A 13,444-nucleotide genomic window follows, 5' to 3' on the forward strand; every position below is an offset into this window, starting at 1 on the left:
CTTTCTCTCTCTCCCTCTCTCTCTCTCTCTCTCTCTCTCCCTTTCTCTCTCTCTCCTCTAGAACCCCCCCCCCTCTCTCTCTTTTGCTCTCCCCCCCTTTCTCTCTCTCTCCTCAAGAACCTCTTCCTGGTGCTGTCACTATGGGTTCTGGGTGGGCATTCTGCATCCTCCCTATACAGTGCAGAGCTACTGTATATAAGTGGTGGAGGTTCCTGGTTGAGAGCAGGCTGTAGGGTACTGGTCACACTGAGTTGGAGTTAATTTTCAATGGACATATTCAACCTATTTATCCTATAAAACACTTCATTGTCTGCAAATTATTGTAATCATGCAAAAGGTCCCAATAAATCATGACTTCAAAGACAACATTTATCGTTCTATGCCCGTTAATCGCTGTGCTACCACTGGGCACTTTGTAAGGGCCGCAGGAAAGTCAGAGTTTTCCAGTGTTGGGTCCATTTCTGGTATTGTGGTTTTGTAAGAAAGCTGACTGCACAGAGACAGAGAGTCTGTAGGATTTTATTCCGTAGCACATTTCTCATTATATCATTGTGTGGGTTGCATGCTGCTTGCAGTGTATTCCCTGGTTTTTAGAATATGCATGTTCATTGTTTCCAGCATGCAAATGAAAAGCAAGATGCATGTGTATTTAAAACCGCAACAGTCCTAATGTGTCCTTTAAGTGGAATTTTACTAGTTGAGGCTTTTATTGCAGAAGGGATATACCTGGGCCGGTAAAGCAGAAATATATATGTATGTATGAAGTATATATATCATCTGTTTGCTAGAAGTTCAGCTGTAAGGATAGGTTTATTTGGAAGAACCTGCAGGTACACAGTTAACAATACTAATTTTTGAATCAAACCCAGTTTAGGATATAAGATAGACAGTATGTGAGATGCTGAAGAGGTATGAATGTTATGCATTTAGTTTTTCTTCAGTCTATGGACAGAGGCATACTACGCCTTACGGTAAATCTAGCCCTGGCAGTGGGTTTATGTTGGGATTGGGAGTAGTGATGATCATTTAAATGCATACAATTCTACTTTAATGCAAACCACAAAATATAGCTTTTGATTAGTTCAGTTTGCATGTATTTTGCATAAAAGTGGAATTTTCTGCCTGTCATTGAACACCTATAGTTAGAAATAAAGGTGGCCATATGTTACAGATTTTTTAGTTAATAATTAGTTGTTGGATTTGATAAAAATATTGAATTTAAGTGGTCATATATTAAAAATGAGAGGATTCTCATATATGTTTGATATAGCATGTCTTAATTGTGAATGCCCATCCTTTTCATGTTTGATTAATGTTGTGTGCCAGTTCGACTGGTCATTCAATGCATGGAGGTAGTCAATTACAATCAGTATGAAGGAGATCCTTTAATCCTTTTCATTGACTACTGTATGGCCACCTTCAGGTTTTAGCTTTGGGAATAAAGCTACGTACACACGGCAGATTTTTATCGCCCGATAATCGGCATCGGCCAAATATCGGGCGAAAATCTGCCGTGTGTACAGTCGGTGTCGTCCATCGTCCGAACGACCGACCTGCCGGATCCACGGACAATGGATGACGACCGATCCTAATGAAAGGGAAGGGGAGAGCGCGCAGCAGGGTGCCGCTCCGTCGCTCTCCCCCTCCCCTCTCCATAGAGCATGAACGGTGCTGTATGTACAGCACTGTTCATGCATCGTGCACTCCCTTGTCGTTGGAAAGGATCGTGAAAGATCCTTTCCAACGACAAAAATTGCAAGTGTGTACGCAGCTTTACTCTAGCACGGCCTTAGTTGTTGTGCCGTAAAGTTATTGTTAAGGGATTAGCTTTAGTTTAGCGATAGGTATAGAACTAACTAAATAAATAAATAAAGCACTTGATTTGTATCATAAGTGATGTAATTCTAAAACTTACCTACACTTCAGATTCTCTTGAAACATGGAGAGAGAGGTATTTCAATGCCTAGAACCCATTAGGTGCTAAGCTCAGCCTACCCACCCACCACCAACACATAAATAGATTCCATGGGGGGAGCCTCACATAAGCTGAGCAATGAGAAACACGAGTAGGGCATTGGAAGCTCTTCTTATATGTCTCTGCTATGAAAACATTTGAGAAGGTCTTTCATTAGTAAAAGAGATAGTCCCCATCAAAACAAAATATTTTCTTCATTATAGTTATATTTATTTTGTGTTCAGAAATGAAAGAAATAAGTTCAACAGTCTGTTAGCTGCAAATTGCACAAGCACACTGTAGGAGTCTGTCATCTGTTGACAAACTCAACTCCACCGTAAAGCTATGTACACCCATCAGATGATTCTCTTCGGGTGAGAATCTGACGTGTACAGAGGTCGCCTGACGTCAATCATGTATCTGTCCTGAAAAATCTATGAGCAATCAACAATGAACAACCGCAAAAGAAATGAAGGTAGGCGAGCACGGTGGGGTGCTCACATCTCACCTTTCCATAGAACAGAACAGCACTGTGTTTACAGCGCTCGTTCGTACATTTGTCACTGGAAACAATCATAAAAGATCAATATCTTACTGATTGTTTTTTGTCCTAAATTTACTTTTCAAAAAATCTGCTTCCCCAAATGTCAGGTTCTGACAGTCAAAGCTCTAAAACTTCCAGATATCATTGGAGCTTGACCAGTCCTGCCTTATTGGAGTGACAACTGTCTTCCAGTTGTTTTCATTTCATTGTCACCATGTCCTGGATACACACTCAGGAAGCCCGAACAATGATGTTCAACCAATTCTGGAGTGAATGCAGACTGTGACTGTAGGACCCTGTAGGAGAGAAGCAGCACTAAAGCCACTGGAGGTCAGATGATCATTCATCTCCGGAGACTTTTATCTGTGTGTAGGTTAAGGCAGGGAAGACACACAGGGAAAGCGGGATTTTTGGAAAAAAGCCGTTATTTATGGTGCACAGTGCTTCAGCAAACTAAATGTAATGCAGTTGGGGTTTATGTCTTCCAAAGGCAGTAAGGGCCTTTCACTCTCTATCTCCCTGCCTTGTGTGCAACACGTGTATGCAACTTTCTGAGATACTTTGTACTGTAAGAGCAGCGCAATATTAAGTTTGTGAACAGCATTCATTACATAATTGGTTGATTGGTGCTTGTACAAGATCGTGATGTTTCCATATTGGCCAGCTAAGAGCTTTAGCTTGTTTTATGTGTAAACTGAATAAAGTGCAATGCTATTTAATATATATATATATATATATATATATAATATATATGTGTGTTAATATTTAATTTCAGGTTAATAAATACACATATGGATACAGCTTTGTAAATCATTAAATATATATTTTGTTAAAACAGAATAAATACCCGAACTTCATCTTGTACTAGCTTCATTTTCTGTAAAGCAGAGCTGTGCCAAGATGTAGCAGCATAAGAAGCCGATCATTGGCAAGAATTATCATAGACATGTACTGATTAATGTGTTGCTATCAATTTCACTGTCCAGTCACAGGCTGGCATGAGTTCACAGTATCCTGGGCTCAGAGTATGTGGGTTAACTGTTGCTAGGCAGAAAACAATACTACTGGGGGAATCTCTGGATTGCAGCTGGATATAGCAACAAAATATTGTTATTAATAAACAGGATTTATATTGCGCCAACATATTACACAGTGCTGTACATTCAATTATGGTTTTGTTATTTTCTATTTTAATTGGCATTATATTTGTATCTTATTTGTGATACTTCCAACAGTGAGACCCCCTGCTATAATTTCTAAAACCGGTTCTGTCTAACCTCTGGGTGTCCCTGTCTATTTCATGTATTCCTGAAATATTCCTCATAAAATAAATGTAAACATCCAACAGGGAGAATGGGGTTCCTTCATAATGGCTACAGTAGCTGTTACAACCCTTAACTTGCCTTGTCAGGAGATTTGTATTCTGGAGCATCCATCAAGCTTAGGTTTAATTTTATACAGATTGACCCTTTACCTGCTGGTACATTATCACAGTGCCCTGCATGCTCCATGTAATGGTGCAGAGGGCTGCGCTGACATCAACACGTCAGCTCTACTTTGTACATCATTGTGAACAGAGAAAAGGCAAAGAAGCAAATCCTGTGGCAACACATTACCAGCCTAATCCTGAAAATTAGAACATATTATCATAACATGCAGGGCCCCGGGTGGTGGAAGGGAAAAGACTGAGAGAGAAGCCCAAAGTTGGCCTTCAAATTTAGGTAACATTAGGTGAGTAATTAGGGTAAAGGTTTAGAATAAAATGGAACTAAACCCATAATTACTCACCTATCCCGGTTCCATTGCAGGACACTGCTATCTTCCTTTCTTTTTTACTTTGGTCTTGATTGGTTGTTTTGGGATGACACAACTCCCTTGTACCTGTGCAGGAGTACATTCATTCCTGGGACAGGTGGGTGGTGATCAAACAGGTAAGAAAAGTTATTGCAGGGGGAAATCACCTGGACCATTCTTCAATAACTACCTGTATGATCACCAATTTTTCCAATTGGGACTTTAGCTCCATGGTAAGGTTGGTAAAAAATCTCACCTTTATGTTGAAAGATTTAGGACCCCAATGTCAGAAGCCGGCACTGCTCCCCAGTAAGCCATTGCAAATTCTAAGTGTAAAAAAAACCCCAAAAATATACAATGTAATGTAATTCTCTATTGTCCTGCTTTCAAGTGTAAGATGAGACTTTTTTTTTTCAATTCCCTTCCACTGACATTGACTGAAAAGAGAACAAGCTGATCCTGAAGATGTTAATACAGTTTTTTTCCCCATGACTGCATAATGGAAACATTTACTTCTTTGAATCGATTCAGTATAATACAAATTGAGGTGGTCACCCCTTTCAGCCTTGTGTTTAGAGAACAGCGAGGGAGTAGCAGACACATGAGAACAAATGTGCTGCACGGTGTTATAAATACAGGGGAACGGTTTATGTCGTGCATAATGGCTTTTAAATGTTTGTTCACACTGGAATAATCATGAAATAGATGATCATGCATTATGTATGTGATGTTGTTCTGAGTCTGTTTGTGCATATTATATCAGTGACCCATAATTACTCACAACAGCAAAGAGATGATGACATTGTTTCCTGGAAGCATGTACATAAAACTATTTCACTGGGGACCATTTAGCGGTCATGGTACAACACATTATGATCTCAGCTTTGCAGTGAAGCCTTTATTACATGGAAGGAATCATTTAAATAAAGTTATTGCAATTTTTATTGTCATTTATTGAAAATGTAAGATGTATTTTACAAGTCAAGCAGAAAAATAATTGTATTTAAATGACCATGATGTCTAGATGTCCATTAAAAAATGAGTCCACCTAAAACTGTGGGCACTTTACACTTTAGGTGTTTTAGTGTTGGGCAGAGGTCACAGGGTTGGCTTCCTCCTACCTGGTAGGCTTGGATATAGGAATAAGTCATTGCTGTCTTATTCCTATAGTCATTAATTTTATAATAAAAGTATGGCCACTTAGAGTGAGACTGCATGAAATTTGAAGGAAGAATTCTGAACAAATACCACAATTTGGTGACTACTACCCCCTCCCCTTCTTTATATTGTGGTAATGGTACTTATGTAGCAATGGCTGCTGATGCACTGCTCCTTTGGTTGCCTTTTCTCCCCCAGTCTGCTGATTGGACAGTAAAGGAGCTGTAGCAAACTGATAATGACATCCCTGTGCTCTCTTTAGACCGTCACCTGTCTTTCCTTCTGCTTTCTCATTTTCTGCAGCTTTGGTATCCTGGATAGAAACAAATCTGCTTTAACTACTCCAAGTTGCTCAAAAAAGATAAAACGTCATTCATTAAAGCTCTTCAAAACTGGAAAAGATAGACTATCATTAGAGAACCTGGGTGATCCAGCAAACCTGGAATGGATTTCTTAAAAATCTCTTGCCATTAGTTCACAAATTTATTAAATCCTGGACCAGATCTATTCCAGGTTTCCTCCTATGATAGTCTATCTTCTCCAGTCTTGGGGAACTTTAATAAATCAGGCCTATATAGTAAGCCAATTATGACTCAGATAATCTCCTGTGAATTATAATAATCAATGTGGTAATTTCTGTCTTTGCCAGGGGATATCATCAGTCTTGGTGACAGACAACTGACAGTGATGCATATGCCGGGACATTCACGAGGAAGTATCTGCTTACATGACAGAGATCGGAAAACCCTTTTTAGTGGAGATGTGGTGTACGATGGATCCATGATTGACTGGCTGCCTTACAGTAATATCTCTGAATATGTTGGGTCCTGTGAGCGCCTCAAGGGTTTGGTGGACAGGGATTTGGTGGATAGAGTGCTGCCTGGGCATTTCAACACGTTTGGAGCAGAAAGACTACATCGCTTGGCCTCCAACTACATCATAAATGCTGGACTCTGCCACAAGGTTTCAACCTGTGCGGTGAGGTCCATGGCGGGAATAGCACTACGTGTAACTAATTCAAGGAGAACAACCTAAATGCCTGGATGTCATGTGCTAATAATAAACTAAACAGAAGAATGTCTATGCAAACATCTAATACCAAACAAGATTCCCTAGCATTGTGTTCAGTATGTACACGCTATTATATTACCTTCGCTATAGGCTTATAATATAATCAAACTGCAGCAAACCTAGAATTAATTGCATAACTCTTAGTAGAAGAAACCTGACCTGATGGTTACCTGTTATTTAATAATATATTCATGCTGTACTTAGAGGAATATTTTATCTATAGTGCTAAAACACTCATGTTCGGGTAACAGTTATGTTCTGTTCTGTAAAGCAAAGTATGCTATTGTTTTCTTTCTCATGTTGGTACGTGCTTAGTTCTTCAAAATTCAGTGGATGGTTAAATTTCTGTGGTTAAACTGCCTGAAAGAAAATCCACTTAGAAAGAACATTTTGTACTTTTTATGGAGCAGACAGAATACAGGTTTGATTAACCCCCTGAGCAGTAACCAGTGTAAAACAATGATAAATCGGGTCTTCCCTGATCCGCCGGCATCCTCCTTCGCGATCCTCGTCTTCTTTCTTCCTCTGGCTGGCGTCCTCCGCATCTGATGAATCACCGGGAAGTTCCCAGTGACGTCGGTGCATGCAGACGTTCTGTTCAGGGCGTGGTGGGACTTTCAAATCTATTTGTATTGCATTCAGAACAAAATAACTGTATTGAATGTAATACAGTGGATTTATATGTGTAAACGCGGTACCTTGTCTTTCATGCACATTTATTTTACAGTATAAATTTTTCTTTGAAATTTATTAATTTGACATGATTTTGCATTTCAAACTTTATTATACTCATACTAATATATTTTACTGTAAAATAAATTTTTTTATGAAAAACAATGTACCGCTTTTAAACATATAAATCCAGACAGAAATGAACTGCCCAGGAGGTTAATAAGAGGCATCTCCAGGGGTTATTACTTACCTCCTTTGCAGTTGCCCTCCTCCCCAAATCACCCACTGCATTCTTAAAAATTCAGCTTTTCCCAGGACCATGCACCCTCTCCCATCCCCTTTTCACATGACAATCATAATGCATTACCCAAAGTAACAGGGTTTTCACAAATGCAGAGGCGGATAGGGACAATGAGTGAGTGCAGAGAAGGGCCTGAAGGAGTTTACTGGTTGTTTTTAATTTGAAGAAAAGAACTAACATGAGATGGAACAAAATGTAAAAACTAGTTTACCAATGGTTCATAACGTTCACTGCTGTGGGCACTCATTTCCACCACTTGGCCAACTGTTTTTGTAAAGCAAGCTTGCCTAATGTAGAAATAACTGCTAGAGCACAAATTGCATTGTTTGTGTGAGTTATACAAGCGTATATTTTGCTGATCTTAGTGCAATTGTAAAAGCAAGAGTCTAACTTTTTTTCAATGTTTTATATTTATGAAAAACATATATATTTATTATAAACCGTGAAATGCAGCGTGTGGAAATATTTTGTGAAGGATATAATCAAATATTATGAGCTATGGTTACTAAAAGGATAATAAAGAGTATTTGTATTCCTAATTTAAATCTATCTATATAAACATCTGCCATAACATGATTTTAGGAATCTATTTTTTTACAGTTACAGTGGTACCTTGGTAAAAGTTCCTAATCCGTTCCAGCTCCCCAAACACATTTTTCCCATAAGAAATAAAAGGAAAATGATTAATCCGTTCCCTTGAAAAAAATACCTATTGTTATTGGCATAATATACATTGATGGGTCTGTATAAAATAACTTAAACAGTGCTTAATACTAAAATACATAAATACAAAAGCAGTTAGATGAAACCAATGAAAATTTAACGTCATTTTATCTTGCTGAGGTAGGGAGGAGGAGATGTTATGTAATTCACAGAGAGATATAGCACGGCTTGTTCACTGAATAGTAGCAACTGGAGTACTGATGCTCGTGGGCAGTCGTTGCTTTGTCTCGAGAGAGGTAAATAAGGGTAGCGGGTGTTATGACTCATTTTGACCCATACAAGTTCTAGCACAAAGGTTGTATACCAAGCAAAACTTTTCTTGTCCAAACAGAAGTTGGACTTATTCCAAAGCGGACTTATACTGAGGTACCACTGTACAAAGAACAAGATTGCTGAATGATGTGATGTACATTATTTTTTTCCAAAGTATCTCTGTAAAGCTTTTTTGTGTTTATAATAAAACTAAACACAAATAAAGTAAACTTGCTGTATCAGAAATATCAGTTTGTGTCAATTGTGTTGGATGACTCAACAAATTAGTTGACATGAAGTCTAGCATGATATGCAATTGTTATTATATTGTATTCTAAACCCCACCACATGTTACAATCTGTACAATGACTTTTAGATCCACCATTCACATGGTAGATGTAGTGCAAAGGCATATCTGACTGGTAACCAATATGAATATATAATTTAGGTATGTCCCTTATATTACAGTTTTGATAAGCTTATGGTATAAGGGTTGTATGGTAACAAGTATACCAGTAATGAGGGGTGAGTATAACAAAAGAGTACTGTGTATACATCCCATATTACACTAAATTAGCTGAGCACAGAAATATACTATACTGCTTATCCTTAAAGAAATGTAGGAAGAGCAATTGCATTGCATTATAAAATGTGGGAATGGGCATAGTACTTCAGAAACAAGCAATATAAAGTGCTCCCAGTTTGCATAGTGCTTTGAATGTATGCTCATCATGAATATGCATGATAAAAGGCACATTTAGTGACAGCATACGTGTTTAATTTAGCACTGTGACAATTAGTTTTGAGCTTTCTTCATGTAAAGTCACATGCATTAAAGCAGAACTAAAGTTCCACTTTTAGAATGATCAGGCAGGTCATTAAAGGTAGTCCCCGAGTTAAGGACATCCGACATACGGACAACTCCTAGATGCAAACGGGCTTCCCTGCTTTCTCCTGTGCAGGACGGAGGTTTGATGGGGGGAGGGGGCATAGGTATGCATGACTTGCAGAACAAATCTTTTGCTAAACAAAGCTGAGGTTGTGAGGGATCTTAAAGCGTACCTAAACTCCAAATTTTTCACACTTTTATGCTTTAGGAAAAAGGGTACAGTACCGCCTCCTAATGAATGGGAGTGCAGAGCCTCCTGGGATACCTAATTTGGCCCCGTTGTCAAAAGGAAAAAAAAATTGCCAATCTCAAGCACACGCAGTGAGATCGACAGGTTTTTTTCCCCATCTACGTCACCCGATGCAAACTGCCCCTCCCTAAGCCTTTGTCTTGTAAAGGAGTGAGCAGGGAAGCCCCCATATGTTGGATGTCCTTAACCCGGGGACTACCTGTACACCATAGTGAAGGACCAGAAGGTGTAAAGAGATGCCTCTGATAATAGCAGGAAGTGTGAGGCAGTAGATAGGAGTGTCTCAGATTCTTTATCATGATTTTGTATGGATTTGCATTGATAACACATAACACTGGTTGGGATACTCTGCAGTAGGCCAAAGATGCAGGTAGTCTCTGCCTGTATGAACAGTGAGTGATGTAGTATGGACAAGATATATGCTGTCTTCTCTGTCTCCACATTTTGCTTAAAAAAAATAAAAATAAAAATAAAAAAAGCTGCATTTGCAGAGCTGAAAATGCTAGCTGTCTGGCTATCTCTGCCCATAATACTTTGTAATTCCTGATACAGAACAAGTGCGCAGTTGGTGAAGTGAAATGTAAGTATTTGGAACAGCATAATACTCAGCCAAACTACATTTTTTAAGAAAGAGTTCAGCAATGGCAGCTCACATATTTCTTAAATATACTCTTTTTCTATATTCAAAACTATATGCTGCTGATGGCTCAGTGGATAGCACTCTGGCCTTTGCAGTGCTAGGTCCCAAATTTAAATCTAGGCCAAGACAGTGGAATTTTCCCTGTATTTGGGTGGTTTCCCTACCACTTTCCAAAAACATGTAGTTAGGTAAATTGGCTTCCTCCTAAAAATTGCTCCCAGGGAATTCCGAAGGTGAATTGCATTTGGCCTGCTACTACCTATTGCAGCGAATGAGGCCGCTACTACAAGTCCCGGCATCACTGCGGTGCATTGTTGTTCTGTGTATGCAAGTAATGCCGGGAATTGTAGTCTCGGCATCACTCACATCTATGTGACAAGTGAGAGATCTCTGCCCCTCTCACACATCACAAAGGCAACTCGAGTCCAGCCCGGGTGCTGGTCTATAGGGATGCTGGGGATGTCTTTGTGTGTGAGAAGGCTCCGTGTAACAGTGGGGAGGGAGGCAGAGAGGGCAGCACACCATTCTCCTATGACGGGGTTGCTGCAGCTTTCCTGTTACTATAGTCTTGTAGTGCAATGTTCTGCCATTCAATGTCTCATTAGTTTCAGTCACTTCGGGATATATAAATAAATAAATATTTAGCATTTTTATGGTTGATTTTAAAAAAATTTTGAATTTAAAATTAAAAAAAAAAATTCTTTGGCCTCTTTCTTGTTTCTAGGTCCCTAGTTTTGGGCGGGACCTCTTTGTTTCTGTGTGGGAAGGTTTTGTATCTGATGAGAAAGAGAAACTTTTCAGTGGATTTCGGGTTTGGCCCCCGACTTGGTCCAAGTTTTTGACTTTGGCCCCATGTGTTTGAGTTTGACACCCCTGCTCTAGAATGTGGTAATGACATTTAACTATGGTTGGGACATTAGATTGTGAACTCATCTGAAGGTCAGTTAGTGATATGACTTAGGATTTTGTAAAGTGCTGTGTAATATGTTGGTAATATATGTGTATTAGGGTGTTTTATTGATATTTTTGTGAGTAAAATGCGTGGAGGAAAACACAATTATAAATGGGATCTATTGGCTCATTCACTTCTAAACATTATTACACATCAAAGCCTGTACATAGGTTACCTATTATTTTATAATGTGCTAGTTCCTATGCATTGAGATGAGCTGGGTATTTTGATGTGTTCATTAAATACAAGACCTGGTAATAACAATAGCAGTGCATTAAAATACGATTATTGATAAAGTACATACAATTACATGAAAAGGCACAAAACTAAAAACATGTATAAAACTAATAAGGTGTTTGTTAAGATGAACCTTTTTCCTTCATAAAAGACCATCCACAGCTCTGAATAGCCGCTAGAATTCTTAGGAACAAAACAAGAAAAAAACATATAGCTGTCAGGATGATACAGATGGACATCGGATTATCCTCCTGTCAAATCAGATTAAAACAGAGGCCAGATAAAACACCAGGCCGGTCTACATTGTTCAAGCAGCTCTCACCCTAGGGCTTATTAATCAGAAGAAAATCTTTAAAGGTCTGTGAGTGCCATACCCACAGCAAACTGATGCCATGTTAAAGTGCAGAATACAAAATGAACATACAAAGCATCATAAAGAACAAACATCGGGTAAATTAAATTTACTTTGCTTGAATCAAAGACGTTCCCAGGAAAATCCACTTTACTAAATTAAGAACCCCGTCCCTGGTTTATGTACACCTGCCAATCACACACACTTGTATATGGATGCCTCCCCAAACTATTTATTTTAGGTGTTTCCAGTGCTAATGTTACAATATACAATGACAATTTCTCACAACTGTTTCTGTGCCTAAGTGAAATAGAAATTGAGTGACTTGTACAAAACACAGACCTCAACCCTACTAGATACCCTTGAATGGGAATACCAATTGTTAGCCAACCTTCTCATCCAACATAGTACTGTACTTGCCAAATACATTTGCAACTAATATTCTCAATTTCCCATGGGCACACGTCAAAATCCTGTAGAAAATGTTCATGCTAATGTTGCTGTAAAACAATGCTGATAAGCAAACATTTTCTAAACACAAGAGGCAAGTAGATTCTTGAATCATGGTGTGCTTTGTGTATATCATACAGATCTAACGTGAAACTTTGCTGTTGTGTAGGAGTTTTATGTTATATAGACCAATCAGCTCTCTCCTTTTGCATGTAGACTGGTCTTGTAACTGCACCTTGCTCTATGTTTCCTGCAGGCAACAAGTATTTGGTGATTCTTCTAGGTCCTCCCACATCTATTCTGTCTGTGCAGACTATGTGTAACACATTGACGATGCCACTTCTACATTTTTTTTCATGGTAATTGCTTAGTTTGGCATTTGGTGTACACAAAGGATTTTTATCCTTTGTGGGCATTGCGTCTTTTATTTAAAATTTTGCAGTGCCCGTTGAACAGCTTCTCTATATTGATGCTCATGGATTTGGAAAGAGATATCAAATTCGTATACCACATACACTCCAATATAAACCAAGGTACATTTACCTGAAAAAAAAACTGAAAAATACTTTAACTTGAGTATAAACCTAAGACACCACATGCTGCTGTCATTGCTGACATTCAAAACATTAATCAATAGAAACACCAATAAAATGAATCTGTTTTTTAACTTTAAAACATTTACAGTATCTAAAAGGGGAAATAAATACAAATAAAAGCTCAGCCTGTATATCTTTTTTTACAGAATAAAGTCTTGTAATTTTGATCAATAGTTATGATGGGTCATTTGCTCTTAAAGCAGAATAAACCCAGTGTATAGTCACCTGTATCCGCTCCCTCTCGGGAGCTGCTACCTTGTTCAGTCGTATCTTCCTAATTCCATTTTTCAGCCATCTTGATTGGCTGGGATGATGTACCTCCCACGTAGGTTCTTGAGCACCTACGTGTCATTTAGTCCCAGCATCCACAGGGGAAGCTGGGATGTGCCTGGCAACCAACACTGAGCTGCACATGCCAATGCTAATTGCAGACGGGACACTGCCTGTGCCTTTCTGCGATAAAGCCCTGCTTGTTGCCAAAGTGGAACTTTAGCTTCACTTTAAAGCAGCAGTCGCCAACCTATGGTGGTCCGCGGCTCTGGCCAGTGCGCCCCCCAGTGGGGTCAGGAGAAGGGGGGGTGCACCAGCCAGTGCAGCAGACCATGTCTC

The 13,444-nt window shown here is 39.1% G+C and overlaps 1 protein-coding gene across 1 annotated transcript in view; it reads left to right on the forward strand.

Moving 5' to 3' along the window:
- The window catches only part of MBLAC2 (metallo-beta-lactamase domain containing 2), a 10,019-nt gene extending 1,304 nt beyond the window's left edge, over positions 1 to 8,715 (forward strand). Inside the window, exon 2 of the mRNA XM_072416160.1 lies at positions 6,100 to 8,715. Coding sequence (XP_072272261.1) covers positions 6,100 to 6,485 — 386 coding nt within the window. The 3' untranslated portion in view covers positions 6,486 to 8,715. The remainder of the gene's footprint in view (positions 1 to 6,099) is intronic.
- The last annotated feature ends 4,729 nt before the right edge of the window (positions 8,716 to 13,444 follow it).

Source organism: Pyxicephalus adspersus, chromosome 6 (assembly GCF_032062135.1).
Source record: "Pyxicephalus adspersus chromosome 6, UCB_Pads_2.0, whole genome shotgun sequence".
Classification (NCBI taxonomy): Eukaryota; Metazoa; Chordata; class Amphibia; order Anura; family Pyxicephalidae; genus Pyxicephalus; species Pyxicephalus adspersus.